We start from the raw sequence: 18,627 nt of genomic DNA, 5'->3' as shown, positions 1-18,627 counted from the left end.
AACCTAAAAAGGCTAAGATACAAAGTAGCATTGAATCGGTGTGCTTAACTACATGGTACAAAACTAACCATTAATTCGTTTACAAAGATTTGTGTTCACGCAGTTCTTAGACATGCCGTGCCACATTTATCAACTGGTAGCTCAATACCATCCCCGTTTTCATTGAATGGCCCAGTTTCTGTAAGACTGAATGTGTTTTGTGTAAGGAGCACCGGCTATTTCTCAGCAGAACATTTGCAGGTACATGCAGGTTTGTAAATGAGGTCTATTTAGCACAGAGCCGCCACAGAAACGGCACTGTTCCATATTTAATCTGTATTGCTTTCACAGATGGAACCTTGTCCAGGTGAAATGAGATCCACATAAAAGCTCTCAATGTCAAGTTCATCGGTCAGGGTGTTTTTAGCAACACCTCGGGGATCAATTAGTTTAGGGTGTAGCGAAATAAGCGTGTGTGTAGTACGGTGTGGACAAAGCTACTTTGAATGATGAGTATAGCTTACAGCTAGGGAAGTTGCGAAAGACGTAAACACTGACATTAGGTCGCATTGAAAACACTATCTGCATCCCAAACAGCTTCACATAGCAACCCTGTCTCAACCAATGGTGTGTGTTTGAGGCCAACCAATGTCATTTAAAAGCATGCATTTTGATATTTGGCTGAAGTGTCCCTTTAAGCACCTTTATTTCAAAGAGTGTACGTACTGCTACACCACTTGTAGTGTCATGACTTGGTTGCACCTCAATACTGATGTTATAATGTGGAAAAGCGTTTAAACAGGAAGGGGCTGTGCTAAAGTTACAGCACTGAAAAGCACAAAGCTAGCAAGTGAAAGTGAGCTTTCAGCGTTGTGATTTCATTGCGTGCATGAGGGGAAGGGAAAAATAAAGATTTCTTTGTATGTGAAGGAAAAGTATGCACGATACTCCGCCATGTTTTGACAAGAATTACAAGCTAAAATGTCAACACTACACATATACTGACACACTGGAGTTTATTTTGCTTTTATTAGCCATTTATCTCAATCAGAATTACATGATACCATAATAATAGACCACCATAAAACACTTAAAAAATAGACAGTCCAGTTTTAACAAATTTTCTAATTTGGTGACTCCTAAATTCCTTAATTAAACTATAAACACGATTAGATTTCAACCTGCAAATTGAGCAAATCTAACAAGCGCTCAAAACATTAACCATTTACATACTAAACACAAATGATTTGTGTGTGTGGATTTAAACACATGTTCTGCCTAATTTGGTATTTTCTATAGTTTGGTGTATTTGTCTGTTTGCTTTGTTAAATGTATCCACCCCTATCCAACAAAGACAGATGTACAGCATCAGACAACTAAAGACAATATTAATATAGGCTGTACAACAGAATCAAAATTTTGGAGAATAATGGATCATCAGTGTCCTCTGCTGGCCACGTGAGATATTACACCAACACACTTGAAGAGATTCTCTACTCACTTTCTTCATCAGTTGCAATTCTTCATGTTCATTTATGCATTAATGCTAAACGAGAGGTTTAACTAATAGTTTTAACTGTAGGGGAACAATAACTTCCCAATCCTGTTCCTGGAGGCACACTAAAAATGCATGTTTTGGATGTCTCCCATATTTGACCACATTATTTCCCATCTTGGTGTCTGATCTCATCTGATGACTAAATGCAGGTGTGTTTAAATAGGAAATGTTAGAAGACGTGCTGGTGTGCCTCCAGGAGGTTAGATGCCCACCAATTATTCTAATAAACTTGTGTTTATGTAAATGTTTTAAACATATTTTAAACATGCTGGTGTATTTCTGCATATATAAAAATGTAAACTTTTTTGTCAAATAAATTCCCCAGAAGTTGTAAAAGTTTGGTTATTAAAATAGCAGAATTAAATCAATTATTACTAAATAGTAGCTGTGAAGTATGCAAATGTGGATGTGCGTCAGAACTCATTGGGGTAAGTTGTGTCAACGGTTTAATAATAGTAATAATAGTGATTCATTTAGATTCTCTCTACAATGAAAATCTATTGAGTTTATATTATAAATCAATTGAATATCTTAAATATGACTCACAAAATAACTTAATTACAAAAAACATACATTTTTAAACTGATGAATATATCAAATGTAATATTTTCCTGGATTTTTCCCATGTTTAGCAAATAAATATATTATTTAACTTTTCTGGTTCAACTGGTTACCTTCATACTACAAGCCAGCTCCATGAGTTTCTTGGCGTTTTCCTCTGAGCGATAGCGTTTGGGCACAGGCACTCGAAAAAACTTCAGCGCACCCTCAAAGTCCGTCTGTAACAGGTCATCTTTTGACGTCTGTAAAGACAAAGAGTTTTTTAGAAAGTTGGATTACTACTGAGGACATGAGAAGCAGTCCTGAGTTAACGATGGCCTTTTAAGCTACTAAAACAATTGACTTGCAAGAACTTTCTTACCTTTAGTAATGCAAGAGCCACATTGAAGATTACGCTGATGCCCTGAAATTGTGAGAAAAATCTGGGTCATTATGACTACTAAAGCATATTTTTTACTGTGCCATTATATATGACTGTGACATCTCAATGTAGATTTTTTTTTAACCTTTTTTTTTACTGGCTCTTCTCAGCCTTTTAATCCAATTGAATGGTGTTCAAGTTTATTTAAAGGTCCAAAAAGCTCATACATCAATCATAAAAGTCCTCATAATCCAAATGACTCCAGTGGTTCACTAAGGGGCGGTTTGAGCTGCCTAAATTTAAAAACATCTTGCCCTGACAAATGTTAACATATATCAGTGTCATTGTTACGTCTTTCAAAATGTACACAATACTGTTTTTTTAAGGTATGTTTGTAAAAAACTACTTAAAGGAATATTCCATTTTCTTAAAAGAAAAATCCAGATAATTTACTCACCACCATGTCATCCAAAATGTTGATGTCTTTCTTTGTTCAGTCGAGAAGAAATTATGTTTTTTGAGGAAAACATTGCAGGATTTTTCTTATTTTAATGGACTTTAATAGACACCAACAATTAACACTTAACTCAACACTTAACAGTTTTTTTCAAAGAACTATTAACAATCCCAAACGAGGCATAAAGGTCTTATCTAGCAAAACGATTGTCATTTTTGACAAGAAAAATAACAAATATACACTTTTAAAGCACAACTTCCCGTCGAGATCCGGTCGCGATGCGCCAGGTGACCCCACGCAATACGTCATGACGTCAAGAGGTCACAGAAGACGAACGCGAAACTCCGCCCCAGTGTTTACGAGTGTTGAGAAAGAGGACCGTTCCTACGTTGTTGTATGTCAACTGATACTAATTAATGTCTTTGTGTCAGTTTATTGTTTACAATGGTCCGCAAATTTACGTTTTATATATGTAACACGTGACCTCCCTACATCACTACGCATTTACGTTAGGTCGCGCTGGACCGGATCTAGACGAGAAGTTGTGCTTTAAAAGTGTATATTTGTTATTTTTCTTGTCAAAAATCACAATCGTTTTGCTAGATAAGACCCTTGTGCCTCGTTTGGGATCGTTTGTAGTTCTTTGAAGCTCCGTTGAAAGAATCTTTTAAGTGTTGAGTTAAGTGTTAATTGTTGGTGTCTATTAAAGTCCATTAAAATGAGAAAAATCCTGCAATGTTTTCCTCAAAAAACATAATATTTTCTCGACTGAACAAAGAAAGACATCAAAACATTTTGGATGACATGGTGGTGAGTAAATTATCTGGATTTTTCTTTTAAGAAAATGGAATATTCCTTTAATTGTCCTAAAATAACTAAGGCCTAGTCATGGACTAACCTAAACCCTGTCTGGGAAACTGCCCCTAAATGTCTTCTGCAGCAAAACAATAACTTTGTGTAAGAAAAACATTAATATTTCAAAGTTCTTAAACTATAAACATTGGTTTTAAAGTAACGGTCATTTGTACATTTGTGAGCGTCAAATTAATAAATAAGCCTTTTGACCTCTTGCACAACATAATCATTAAACTCAAAATGACAAAAGTCTGTTAAAACCATAGACTGTAAAAAATATGCATTTTTTTAGACCAAAAGTTGGCTGCCGTCGCATGACTCGCGTATAACCGAAAATGGGCAAAAAGGCAGGATGTGGGAAGAACTGAGGTGCCTAGCTCGATGGTAGTGACAATTTTATCAAAGTCGTTGAATGTTTGAATCTGATTGGCTGATGAACGTTCTGAGGTGTGCAATTATTTTCTGGGAAACGCACGGCGAACCTAGTTCCAGGCAGCTCTCTTGACCGCATTACAGTTCCATATCACTTCGCATAGTTAACTATAATAACGAACTAACAAAAACAACATGACAGACGATTTTCCGAGGCAATAACAGTGCTGTTTAGAGATGCACAGAGGTAACGTTAGCCTTGTTCACACAATCTCTCTCTCTCTCTCTCTCTCTCTCTCTCTCTCTCTCTGATTCCGGGCCGTTAAATTATTGATCCGGGTGTGCATTATTTTTCTAATAATTCATCGGTCCGTCGTCAATTATTCCTTACATATTCATTTTTACTATCAGATATTGCAAAAGTGATGTATGTGCTAAAGCAGGCAAGAATCAAGTATTACCTCACACAGCAGTAGGTCTATGATATGAAAAACCATGTAGAGGGGAAACTTGGCGGTGAAGAGCGTGAGGAACCACTGTGAGGCGTACATGTGCGCTTCCAAACCCAGATTCAAAAAGTGTCCGTACAGGTCTGGAATGTATTCCTGCAATAAAAATGCATCAATATCAATAAAAGAGCCAGCTGTGCTAAATTGCTCTCAAAACTTATTGCTGAATATCTGTCCTTACTTTTGAATAATCTGTTACTATGTTTTTGTAACAAAATTCATGCATTTTACATTTACATCTATGCATTTAACCAAAGCAAAATACAGTGCATTCAATCAAAACATTTTATCAGTATGTGTGATCCTGGGATCGAACCCATGACCTTTGCAATGCTAGTGCAATGATCTACCAATTACAGGAACACAGCTGAATGCTATAACCACCACAGACCTGCATGAGTCTCTCCAGCTGAAAGAACTTGCAGTGCAGGTCTTCAAAGTTCTGTTTGAAGAGATCCCTGAGACCATATTCAAACATGATCTTCACCAGCACACTGAACGCCTGCTCCTCTGGCATCTACACAAAAACATTACATCACACCTACATTTACACAAACCATAAAACCATGCATCATAATCATATCATACCGGCAATATCTAAACAACCAAAGAGTGACAAGGTGTCTTTTTTGTATAAATGAACTGGAAAGCTTGTGATGGCATGGAAATAACCACTAGATGGCACTGCCTCTCATCTTAAGGTATACAGCTTACATTAGCAGGTACAGTAACGCTATAGGTTCAAACTGTCTAAACTTTTTTAACACTCACGTGTAATAGCAGCACAGCGGCAAGAAAAGACTGTCCCTGACAGTAACCAATTTCTTCATCATAAACAGAATATGCCTGCAGGGAAGAAAGCATTCAATGTTACTGTGGAATTATGGGTAATAGACAAGTTAGGCAGTTACTTAAATAAATAAACAACATGACTGTTAGGGGTACATCTAAAATTAAGTTTTAAAAATATAAAACTACATGAAACTGTTAGATATTAAACATCTACGCAATACCTTTGCAGTAATGCATTAGGCAGATGTTTTAATTGGGTGATTCTCATGAAACCATTGAAACACCACGTCACTAATTATTTTAGCTTTAAAATGTGTAATATAGTAACATTAAAAAGCATCAGAATTAACACAATACTGTGTTGTACCTTGCAAAATGTGTGATTTCAACATAAGAATTTATAATTGTAAATTTTATCTCATTTTCTGCTGAAATTCTCATTACCGCAATGTGTCCAGCTGTGTTTGAACATGCGTTATGTTGTAATTTAATCAAATTAACACAAAAATATTAAGAAAAAAAATAAATGGATGTTTTGCTAGACTACTTTAGATGACAGAAAAAATATTTACTGAATATTCATGTATAATAATAATGAAGAAAAATTAGGAAAATGATGTGTCCATGCCTGATGTTCTCATCCTCCGCAACACTTTTTGAGAAGAGTTTAAGCACACATACAGAATTTAATAAAGTTTGATTTTGAGTGACCAAGCACATGGACCAGTTACTTCAAGATGGCTACCAGGTAAGATCATTTTTTTACAGTTAATTTGAAATATTGTCTCGTCAGAATGCTTACCCGACATTTTTATTATCATTACCGCAACAGATGCTTATTAAATGTTAATTTAATTAATAGAAGCATAGTACTTTGATTTTAAATGCATGTGCAGAATCTCCAAATTATGTTCTTTCAGGTTTGTCATGTCATTTTGAAAATATGTCAGTGTTGATGTTTTCTGACTGTTGCGGTAATGAGATTTTTTTAGGACAAATTTTTTAAATTATGTTACAAAAAGTGTTAAATGATAAGTAAAAGTTTTTAAATTAAAGTTCCCATTTACTCCAGACTTTGTTTTTCAATGTCTGGTGGGAAAAAAAGTAAATTTAAGCCATTTTTACATTTTCATGCTTGACATTTTTAAAACCAAGTTTTCGTGAGAATCACCCAATTAGTGTGACTTAATGCAGAAGTATGGTCCACTTTTTACGTGTGCGTGAGGGTCTGCGCACAGCGCACGTGACACAATTTTCATTATCAGTTTGCGTGCACAGCTCAATTTTTTAAAGCCTGCATATATTATATAAACGTGTAGGTCTCACGTGCGTGTGCAGGAGAATGTAGTTTGTAGCCCAGGAGATGCATTGCATTTTGTCAAACATCTGTGTACACGTATGAGTCGAAACAACTAAACCTTGCAAAGGCTGTGCATTCGACCGTACACGATAAAAATCAGACTATACTACGTGCTTAACAGTGCATTTAAAGGGATAGTTCACCCAAAAATGAAAATTCTGTCATCACACAGTTGATTGCACCCATTGACTTACATAATATTTGTTTTTCCTACTATGGAAGTCAATGGGTGCTGTCAACTATGTGCTTATCATCATTTATCAAAATACTTCAACAGAATAAAGAAACTCATAGAGGTTTAAACAACATGATGGTGAGTAAATAATGACATGTTTTTTGGGTGAACTGTCCCTTTAAGGTCCATTTTCAGTATGTGTGTTGTCTGTGAATCAAACCCTTCACTATAAGCTAAAGGTACAAAAGTTGTCGCTTGGACAGTACACTTTATAAAGTACACTTTTGTAGATAAATGGTGCATTTTTGTACCTCAGAGGTACATTTTAGCACCTTAAAGATACATTGCTGTACCTAAATTGCAAATATGAGGACTTTTTTTAAAGGGTACCGTTTTGTAGCTTTCTTTCTGACGGCATATGACCTTAGTCAGCTGACCTACAGACAACTATGAAACTATTATATAGTATTTTCCAGACTATAAGCCACACCGGAGAATTAGCGGCATCATTCAAAAATGCGGCATTAAGACGAAATAACATATATAAGTCACAGTGGACTATACATCGAGTTTATTTAGAAAATTATTTTACAAAATCCAAGCCGAAGAACAGACATTTAATCTGGAAAGGCAAGTTATTCAACTAAACAATAGCAGACAGAACAGCAGGCTGAACAGATATCTGTACGTTAAAGTAATATTATCAGTTTTTACATGATATACAATAGCATACTGTACATACCTGGAAGGTTGAATAGTCTAAATTAACCGAAAAAGCCAACTAGCGTGAAGTTCGCAGACTCGTCATTCCACATCGCTGAATTCATTGAATGACACAAATACAGGAGCAGCATATAGCGGACTCTTGCGGTTGTATACGGTAATGATGTCTCTTGCCTCATAAATGTCAAAATTAATTCATACTGACTTACAAGGCGCACCTGACTATAACACGCAGCACCAGCCAAGTTATGAAGAAAAAAAATGCGGCTTATAGTCAAAAAAATACTGTATAAAGGTTTACAAAACTAACAGCCCTACTAAAATTTGACATCCAAGACCATTTGGACGTCTAAATTCAAACTTGCATTGGTATTTTCCATCAAAAACAGTAAAACTTGAGTAAAACAAAAGCATGTCAGGTCTTAAAAAACATTTGAAAGCTATGGCAAAGGGGAAGATTTTCAATAAATAGTTACTAGATCTAGTTTCTCACACAAAGCTTTTGAAAACACAAGTCACTACTTTAATTTAGCCTTGTACCTTGACAACCCCTTACAGTTTTATAGTATGAAAATGAGCAGGAAAAAGCATTTCCAACATTGTTTTCCACAAAATAGCCTCTTACGGATTTTAAACAACATAATGGTCAAATCAACGTGATGTAAAATTCATTTTTGGGTGACCTGTTCTATTTTGATTGACCTACATAGGTGTTAAAAAGATTTTGACAAACACAAATTGCCGCTCTAATAAACTTTGTGCTGGATTGAGTTGTGGTGGTTAGAGGCCAGCAACTGAATCACGGCGTGTGGTCGATATAAGAAATCTATAGTGCAGTATGAATGATGGCAGTAAGGGTTTGATGAATTATTAGCAGACCCCTAAAGATGGAAACTCCATCAATCGACTTTCACATTAAACCCCCTGACCCCATTATTTTGGGAAGAAAGTTTGAAAGAAAAGTGTTTGTAATTTGGGTTAATAATGTCCACCATACATTTCCCAGTATACTGTAAACTTCTTAGGACCTCAAATATATCCTCAAAATGTCCCACTGTGTGACCAAAAATGTTATAAAACAAAGCATACAAACAAGAGATAAATATATCTGTATATTTGGCATTAACTGATGTATTAATACATATATGTATACGTCTGACTTTTAGTCTAATTCCACCCACATGCTATACAAACCATATAGATAAAAAATATATAAAGACTTTACGCATTAACATTTAATATAATGTTATAGAAATCTATAAAATAACAGTAATTTGTAAAGTGGTAGGTTCTCTAAGAGGACCGAAGAAGACAAAAAACCTGAAGTGCTTCATCTGTGTGGAAAAACAAATACCAGAGGGGTCATCTGCTCACCTTACAGATCTTATAGAGGGAATCCTGCCCATCACCTCCTGTGTCTTTAAAGTAGTCGTGCGCAGGAAACGTCCGGTTAATGTCACGAGTGATGGCACTGTCTTGTGGAGATTCCTAAATAAAAGAGACAGAAAGAGAAATATTATCATGACATACAGCTGATAGCCTATCATGCTTATCAAAAAACCCTGTATTATAATATAACACCACTTATTGACTGGTAATGAGACATACACACTAAGGGCTCTATCATACACCCGGCGCAATGTGCGACCCAAGTGTCTTTTGCTGGTTTCAACTTGGCGCAATTATCATTTACACATTTAGCACCACGTTGTTTAAATAGCAAATGCATTTGCGCCCAATTTTGCGCCCATGGGTGTTCTGGTCTGAATACGAGGTGTGTTCAGGCACATTGTTGGCATGTTGCTATTTTGAGGCAACTAAAATAGACTATGCCATTGACCAACAAAAACCTGCTCTAAAGTCCAAAGTCAATGGCGGAATATGTTTTTTGTTATTTAAAGAGAGCGTTAGTAATATGCGCCTATAAACGTGACGACAACGCGGGTTTGCTTATCACATACATGAATGCGCAGCAGCACAAAAAAAAAGGAGAATATGAACAACCCTTTTCGACCGTGCGCTCGGTGCACAAACCATTTTTCCCGTTGTTAAATTAGCAATAGTGTCATCGGACTCGCCCATTTAGACCGTGCCCTTTAGACAATGCGCTTAGATCGTTAAAATAGGGCCCAATGGAGGAAATATTTGATAATTGGTAAAACACGTTTACAAATACAGTTCCACTATTTGGTAGATATGGATATCAGCAAAATAAGCTTGACATATATAAGTCTCACAATACAAAGCCCTTAAAAAATTATATATGCCCAAACATGTATGGCAATTGACAGACACTTAGGTTGAAGGTGCAGTGTGTAATTTTTAGAAGGATCTCTTGACAGAAATGCATTCACATTCACCTAAATTGTATATTTTTTGTCTAAAAATTAGACTTCTTTTCTTAGGTCAAGTTGCTCATCGAGAAAATACATCTTGATTTAAGAATTTTTTTGATATTTCTACTAAAACAAGACAAAAATACAAAGTAAGAAAGATATTTAAACCATAAACAATTCAAGCAACTAATGATGCACAATCACTGGTCAAAGCAATAACGCTCCATTCAAACGTCTCATTTACTTTGAATGGGTGATGAAATGTGTTGTCGAACTGAATTGTGGATCCATCGGCATCGCATTACTGGCATTGCTCGTGGCAGAAGTTGAAAATTTCTCAACTTTTCAAGTGCCAACGCAGCCATCAGCCAATCAGATAGCATTTTGCAAATAATCAACTGCAGACGCTTGCCAATTACAATTGTGCAAGACCATAGAACAGAGAAACATAAAAATGGAGAAAAGATTAATCATTGTGGTGCGTAACACTAGAGCTATACAACAATCACTAGTGATTGGATGTTGTCACTATGACGATCGCGTAAGGGCCACGCTACAACACGCCCTGCGTCAAGCATTAACACTGACATCTGGTGTGAATGTACAATAATATTAATAACATCAAGCCTTGACCAAGAATTTAACACAGACTAAAGTGCTGCTATCAGGACAAATAAGGCATTTTGGACTGCCAACCAGTTGGAGGAGATGAAGAGGGCATGCCAAAGAGGCAAAAACACCCAAATCGCCCCAAGACATTTACTCTGTCCACGGGAACATGCTGTTCACAGAGTCCCACAGGGCTGTGTTGATAAACTGTGGTGGACATGTATGTGTGTGTGCACAAGTCTGTTTCCAGATGTGTCATGGGCACACAGTGTGACCACAAACAGTATATGTAACGTAAGCTAACTGCTAAATACCCATCTTTGGAAAATCAGATAGAGCTCAGTTTGTATTGCTTTGCTGAATAAATACCGTCAGTCCAAATAGAATCAATGGGAATTTTGTTTTGTGCTAAGGATTACGTGAGAGGAGTGGTGACTTACAAAAGAGCTGATCGAGAGACTGATTATTCCAGCTGTCCTTACTAATGTTGCTTTGTCTACCAACACCTCCCTATCATCTACTTTCCTTCATGGCCACAACACAGATGTTTTCAATCAAAACATATCTTTTGGCAGCTCAGCTGTTACACGTTGGCTAAAAATAGTCTTTAAACTAAACAGTTGTTGGGTTCCCCATATATACATTCAGCATATAACCTTTATTCCCTTTCCTGGACATAAATAATAGGGGTGTAACAAAACAGTGAAAAGAATCGATGCACACGTAAAATCACGGGAGGTACCTTCATTTTGACACTTTCCACATCTACATGTAAAGTCTGTCTATGCATTCTCGTTTACTGACATTAATGTCTGTTTCTGTAATGCGACAACAAAGACAGACGCAAAAAACTTGGTCCCCTAACCCATAACTGTGTTTTAGCAATTAAAAATACATCCCTTATTTATTTTGTATTTGAGAAAATAGACGTGCAGACGCATCGTATTGTGATGCCCTTTAATATACCCGTCAACATTGGGGTTTGAAAATAAGGACCGTCCGTATGATGTAATTTTCCTCATCAGGAGAGGCTGTGGTCATCCGCACGCACTGTCCACGTGCAGCCCACTTTTTGAGACTGCCGTGAGAAAGTATTGAGACAGGAGACTCCACTATAAACAACATACACAATGGCAATAGATAGCGTTTGCACTTTCTTTTATTTTCATTTTCTTCCAAGAACGAAAGCTAAGGAGCTTTTTCTTCACTATAATATTTGATACCTGTTCTTTGTTTTCTTGTTGTTTGTTCTAAACTTTGTTTGCAATGGTGAATCTGCTACTTTTCTTCATCTATCCAGAATTTTTTAATGTCCTGTAAATGACGCGATACAGTGCTGCTCTGATGGCTTGGTAGAGTAATCATGTGAATGAGAAATCATTTGTACTGTGTACAGTATTTGTCAAACGTGGCCATGTGCGTATCCACAGTTCAGTATGCTTTGAAGGATGTGCGGCTACTAACCAAAAGCAATACATTGTATCATTTAATGTGTTTTGTTTAATTCAAATTTTAAGTTTTAGAATAGATTTTTGTTGGAGGGGCAACGAAGGGATGCACCCTACACAAGGGGAGGTACCCATGGAAAAGTTAACAACCACTGAGTTAAGTAACTAACTGTATAAATAAATAAACAAACATATTTGCAGTTTAAAAAATGAATGTCAACACTTAACATTAAAAATGGGTAAAAATGACCATCAAGACACTTTTCTTTAGTTAAAAAAAGGATTCCCTTCATCTCAGTGGAATAAGATTTTGTGACAAGCACACACACCCATAGATCATTTTTCATAGAATTTGGCAAAAAAAAACAGCCACAAACACAGAACAAAGATGTATAAAAAATGTATACATAAATTCGCTTGATGTATCACTAAAGTAGTGATGTAAGCAGTTGGCCACATCCAGTGAAATGAATGGGTCTCTGTGGGCCTCTGCTGTGTAAAATGATTTGTTTCCTAAACTGTAATTCTTTAAATGTTTTTTTTTTCCTAACCAGCAGATGGTCGAATAAAACACATAACATTTAGATCAATATCTAAAAACAATTTAAATCAAATTTAAATCATATATATGTGAATTTTTCATAAAAATTTGATATTTTACATGCAAGCTAATGGTGCAGTTAAGGAATTTAGTGGTAAACAGGTACAAAAGTACTTCATATCTCCCAAAACACAGCATTAATGTATAAATGGGAAGTAAACAAAAAAAAAGATGTATTATTTGTATCATTAAAAATGTATATATTTTTGTAATCACTCTTTTAATTTCTGGGGTCATTTTGACCCCTGCAGACCTCCAATGTAAACCGGAAAATCGGGGCTTATGAGGGTCAATATATGTGAAAAGAAGAGAAAAACATTGGTATACTTTTGGCTTTGACCGGCCCACTAAAGTAAAGGCCAAAAGAGGCAATTAATCCAAGAGCATCATCACATGACTGAGATGAACAGAGAGATAAACAGAGATAAAGTAGTAATGTACAAAACATCTATTCACAACACTCCAGAAGCACATGACTGATGTTCTGAAAAAGATACATGATGAAACAAGTCACAATAAATTTTTTGGGTCCATTTACATACATAACGTATATAATGCAGCAATATATTAGGTTTTCTAATCAGGCAGTGAACAGAATACCCATAATATTTCTTTTAAACAACTGGAACTGATTTAAGGCGAATATGGGCATACACCAAGCAGTGTACACAAATGGATATTAAAATACATTACATCTAGTAAACAACAACCCTGCCACACATACTGTGGCATACCAAAATAACTCTAAAGTAGAGTTATGGTACAGCTCTGCCATGTATGCCATAAAGCTGAATCTATTGTTGATTACTCAACATCTATTTATAGATGCACTCTGTTTCAAACACACCAAGAAGCTTAATGGCAAGCTGCTTTTACATCCTTTTGCCATTTAAATGACAATAATGCGGGATATTACATCATGCCCGTGGCTGTCAGCCATAACAATCAACCGTTGCTCGTAGAGTACACTAAGTGCACCACAGATAAGACTCCTAACCTCACTTCCTTGTATAGTGATTTAACATTTCCTGAACATGCCTCATAGTGTGACTATGTCAGGTTTCTCCATCTGGAAGGGCCCATAACATTTGACCTCTTTTACTGCGTTACTGCTGAAACCATCCATACAGTATGATATGTACAGTAAGAAAGGTATTGACTTTAAGTTACAGAGTAATGAAATACAGTCTGTCTTAAACACACATGCACACACTTTCCCTTACAATGTTTGTGATTTAGTTACAAAATCCCTTACTGTGGGTCACACAAGCCGCGTTTGAGGCGTCAAATACGCGTCTACCACTTCTAGTTTGCTGCTTGAGCATTTTGAGTTTACTCGATTCATACGCACATGAAATTCTAGTCATAGAGACATTCACGCGGAAATTCGCGACATGGGAGGGGCTTCTGCGACTCCGCTCACTTTCTATAATCATGCACTACTAGAGCAAGCTCCTGATTGGTTAACGTGACGCGTTTTTCACCAAAGTTCAAATTTTTGCAACTCGCGTGTTTCCCAAGGCAGTGCTCAATTTGCGCGATTCGCGCAAACTTGATGTGCGTATGAGGCAGAATCGCGTCTACCGCGCTAAACGCCTCATTCGTGCCGCGAGACCTCCAGACGCGTGTCAACGCGCCTTCACATTGACTTAACATTCAAATCACTCGCACTTGACGCCTCTACCGTGGCTGGTCTGAACGCAGCACTATAGTCTTCTGTCTAAAGTCTATAATGGATGGTAGATCAATCATGTGATTTAACATAGAACTGACAAGTAAAAAATAAAAAAAAAGTCACATACACATATCAACTGTTAAAAAGATCTGGATTTACATGGATCCGCAGATCACTAAATCCACTGTAGAGGGCGCTGGTACCTTGTAAAGAAACGACACTACCGTGCACGTTCAAATTTTTCGACAGAGCGATAAATGCAACCAAGACGGAGAAAGCAGCGAGCAGTTTCGTCTTGACGGATGATAAGGTAGGTTTACTACGAAGTGACCCTGGACTATAATGCGCCAAACATTTTGAAAACTTTGTTGTAGAAGCGTTAAAAAACTCAACACAATCAAACACAGTCCTGCAGGCTGCCAGTGTCATTTTGGTTATACTTGCACATACCTAAAGACCGAATTAACACATATACATGATGTCATAATAATATCACAGATTCATGTTTATGTAGTTAACATGAAGACGTTAAGACGTCATTATTAAAAACTTGCATTTTGAAACCCATCTTCAAAAGTTTGCATTTTCCGGAATCCAAAACTCAGTAATTGTGTAAACAAACAGCTAAACTACATAAAAACTTTTCTATTTGCTGTTGAAAATTGAGTAAACGCCCCCAAGTTGTTTTTGTTAAACATTATAACCATTAATAAATTATGTTGTCCATTTCTCATATATATATATATATATATATATATATATATATATATATAGAAAAGAATCCAGGTGTGATGATAAATCAAACTTTATTTACATCCATTAGATTTCAATTATTTGAAACACGGTCTGCGTCTGAAATTTAAGGAAGCTGACTTGTTGCCTCACTGCCTCATGAGGAAATGACTTTAGCGGCATGAAGGCAGCTTCGGGAAATGCATTCGGCGTAAAGCAATTCTGTTTAAAATATAAACAGAGAGCGCCTTTGTGTAAACTAATCCCATATTTGAAAACTACAATACTAATTTCTCACTAAAAATGCAATCAAAAGGCTTGACCAATCTCGACCAAGACGATGAAGGTATAGCAGGAGACAGGAAGTAAACCAAACTTTGGATTCGGACGTGCCTTGATGCCTTCGAATGCTACCTCCAAATGCTGCATTTTAGAGATTTCCGACATATGATTATTTCTTATATATTATTTTTTGACTGGATCAAGGGTTCAACTCTCCAATGGAAATCTGGAAACACCAGCCATTTGCATAAAAGCGCTGGACACATCTGTGTTTCTACAAAGTATATGGAGCCCCAACCCTTCATTAGACTACAGATTATCTCAAAACAGACACCATGACCAAGCACAATTAAAATTCTGTGTGAATGCCGCACAAATTTTGATCTACAACATCACTGTGTAAAAAAAGTACGATGCTATTCCACACACAAAACAAATCGTAGATTAAGTCGCGGAGACTCACTGGATTTATCGTCTCTCTTGAATGTGCATGTCTGGGTGAAGGGGTTTAGACTGAATTCAGGACATCATGTTTTATTCATCCGCTTTCAAGGACAAGACTACAATCTGCTAAAAGAACGATTAGCATCAGTCGTCACACCGCATTTATTCTACTGCCTACACGCACTGGCTTTCTTTATCCAGTTTTGTTCTCTCCGTCCCTATTTTTCCAATTAATCTTTCGTCATTACCCCTCAATTTTGCATTGTAAAACACTACAGTACAGTACATTGCTACAAGTTTTGGTACTCGTTATCAACCAAGGAGACAATTTTCGCAAAATTGGGTACATTTGGGTGTCAATTTAACAATTAGAGGACAAAATCCAATGTTTATTGGTGTTGTTTTGAGAGCTACGGTAGTAATTATGTTTTGTTAACTGTTATCTAACAAATAATTTGCCTAGCATGAACACCTTATGACTTGCTAGATGTAACCCACTGACTTTTGTAGCATGCATTTCTACTATGGATGGAAGTCAGTGGGTGTTACGTCCAGAGATGTAAGGTTTATTTGCCGCAATCTGTGCGTTTACCATCTTGTATCAAAATATCTTCTTTTGTGTTCAACAAAATAAAGAAAGTCATACAGGTTTAAAACAACATAACGGTGAGTAAACAATGACAGAATCTTAAAATTTTTAGGTCCATATGTTTTGGAATCCATTCAGCTGATCTCCAGGTCTGGCAGTACCACTTTTAGTATAGCTTAGCACAATCCATTGAATCTGATTAGACCATTAGCATCGCGCTCAAAAATGACCAAAGATTTTTGATATTATTCCTATTTAAAACTTGACTCTTCTGTAGTTACGTTGTGTACTAAGACCGACAGATAATTAAAAGTTGCGATTTTCTAGGAACTTTACTCTCATTCTGGTGTAATAATCAAGGTATTTGCTGCCGTAACATGGCAGCAGCAGGTGCAATGATATTATGCAGCGGCCGAAAATAGTCCCCAGCTATTGAAAGTTACCAAGGGGACTATTTTCGGGCACTGCGTAATATCATTGTGCCGGCTGGGGCCATGGTGCGGCAGCAAAGTTCTTGATTATTACGCCGGAATGAAAGTCATTTTTGAGCGCGAGGCTTATGGTCTAATCAGATTCAATGGATTATGCTAAGCTATGCTAAAGTGGTACCGCCAGACCCGGAGATCGGCTGAATGGATTTCAAAACGGCAAAAAACAAATGTTTAACTCTATGGGAGCTGGAAAATGAGCATATTTTCAAAAAAGTAGAGTGTCTCTTTAAGTAATTACATTAGTCTAACTCTATAAAGCATCACATGTTAAACATCATAAACTTGGTTCGAGTGACTCAGCTGAACCATTAGTCCAAGGCCAACCGAAATTTTAATGAAGTTTTACTTTGCTTAAACTTTAAACCAATTCTCTGGCAAAGTGCAGGTCCTTTATATTGTCTCTCACTGTGTTTGTCCACTACATTCTTATGTTGTTAAACAAACGCCCAAGCAGATCTCTATAAGCAACGTTTCTAATAACATTGTCCAGCAGCTTAACTGGAGGATGGTGGCAGCCATGTCAACACCATGGGTTTGATCTCCAGGAAATGCACATGTTTACAATAACAATGTTTGAAAGTAGTAGAAATTGCTTTGAAAGGAAAATCCTCCAAACCGATAAATGTAAATAATATGGAGAAGTGCCAATGTAAATTTTTTTTTACATATTTGGGACAATATTTGTATTTAAAACTTCACAGAATGAAACAAAAATAGTTGTTTTAATATACAAATAATATATACAATTAAATAATTAAAATTAAATATTTATATTTATTTATTTGGGTGTTTATTTATTTGTTTGTTTGTTTGTTTAAAAAACTAGTGTACTGTATGTACCACGTATTCTATATATTTAATATGCTATACTTTATAAATGCATTTATGGTAAAGCTGCTTTGCTAAAATGCAAAAAAATCTTTATCTTCAGTTTACACCTTTCACAAGTAATACAAGTCAAGTGCCACCTGCAAACAAGGGTACTGGAACTGAAAAACAATGAAACAACCAATCCAAACAATCCGATATGTGCACATGTACGGTGCTCACAAGCACTCCCATATGCTTGTGCTAACAGCAGACTCCAGCCTTAGTAAGCATACCCCTTTTTCAAAAATTAATTAGCCTCTCTTTCTATAATTAATGCTCTGTTTATGTGGAAGAGAGAAGGCACTAAATAATGCATCGGCAGCCAGCAGCTTAACGCGAGTAGCCTGACCCACTGTACGAGCGAGGCCACGGGCCAGCAAGCTGAGAAGATGGAAAATGGTCTACGGAGAAACTAGGACAGATCTATGTTGAATCCAGTAGACTAGAAGAAGCTAAAAATAGGTCAGCCTGAGATCTGACAATCTGACTACTGTACATAGACTACCCTTGACCTAAAGCAAGTATTGGTGGGCCTAAGCCATAAAAGTGCCTTCGCATGATGTCAGAATGATCTTAATTTCCTCTTCTGAAGTCATAATGATGAGTGCGTTATGTTCACATTTTCAAATGTGGTATCGTAGGAAAGCTTAGTCTCAGAGGATCACAAAGTGATCAACCATTTTGACCTGACAAAACCTAGATAAAAATCATGTCTGGTCTAGAAACTAGGTAAGACTAGAAAAAAACACAGATATTCATAACTTCTTATATATACACCAAATCATAAGGATAATTTGGCAAAAATCCAAAATTTTTCAGAGGTATGAAATTCTGCTTAATCGTTTCTA

General features: G+C 36.5%; 1 protein-coding gene across 4 annotated transcripts in view; it reads right to left on the bottom strand.

The window, feature by feature from the left end:
* Positions 1 to 18,627, bottom strand: part of rabgap1 (RAB GTPase activating protein 1) — a 120,008-nt gene that overhangs the window by 19,187 nt on the left and 82,194 nt on the right. For all 4 annotated transcript variants that reach the window (XM_073874033.1, XM_073874034.1, XM_073874037.1 and 1 more), the window contains 6 exons: positions 9,077 to 9,190; positions 5,424 to 5,498; positions 5,044 to 5,169; positions 4,605 to 4,748; positions 2,460 to 2,501; positions 2,212 to 2,340 (listed from right to left, as the gene is read on the bottom strand). In XM_073874033.1, coding sequence (XP_073730134.1) covers positions 2,212 to 2,340; positions 2,460 to 2,501; positions 4,605 to 4,748; positions 5,044 to 5,169; positions 5,424 to 5,498; positions 9,077 to 9,190 — 630 coding nt within the window. The remainder of the gene's footprint in view (positions 1 to 2,211; positions 2,341 to 2,459; positions 2,502 to 4,604; positions 4,749 to 5,043; positions 5,170 to 5,423; positions 5,499 to 9,076; positions 9,191 to 18,627) is intronic.

The sequence above is a fragment of the Misgurnus anguillicaudatus genome, chromosome 12, assembly GCF_027580225.2.
Source record: "Misgurnus anguillicaudatus chromosome 12, ASM2758022v2, whole genome shotgun sequence".
Taxonomy (NCBI): domain Eukaryota; kingdom Metazoa; phylum Chordata; class Actinopteri; order Cypriniformes; family Cobitidae; genus Misgurnus; species Misgurnus anguillicaudatus.
The sequence above is the reverse complement of the archived record's forward strand: the minus strand, read 5'-3'. Positions and strand labels throughout refer to the sequence as shown.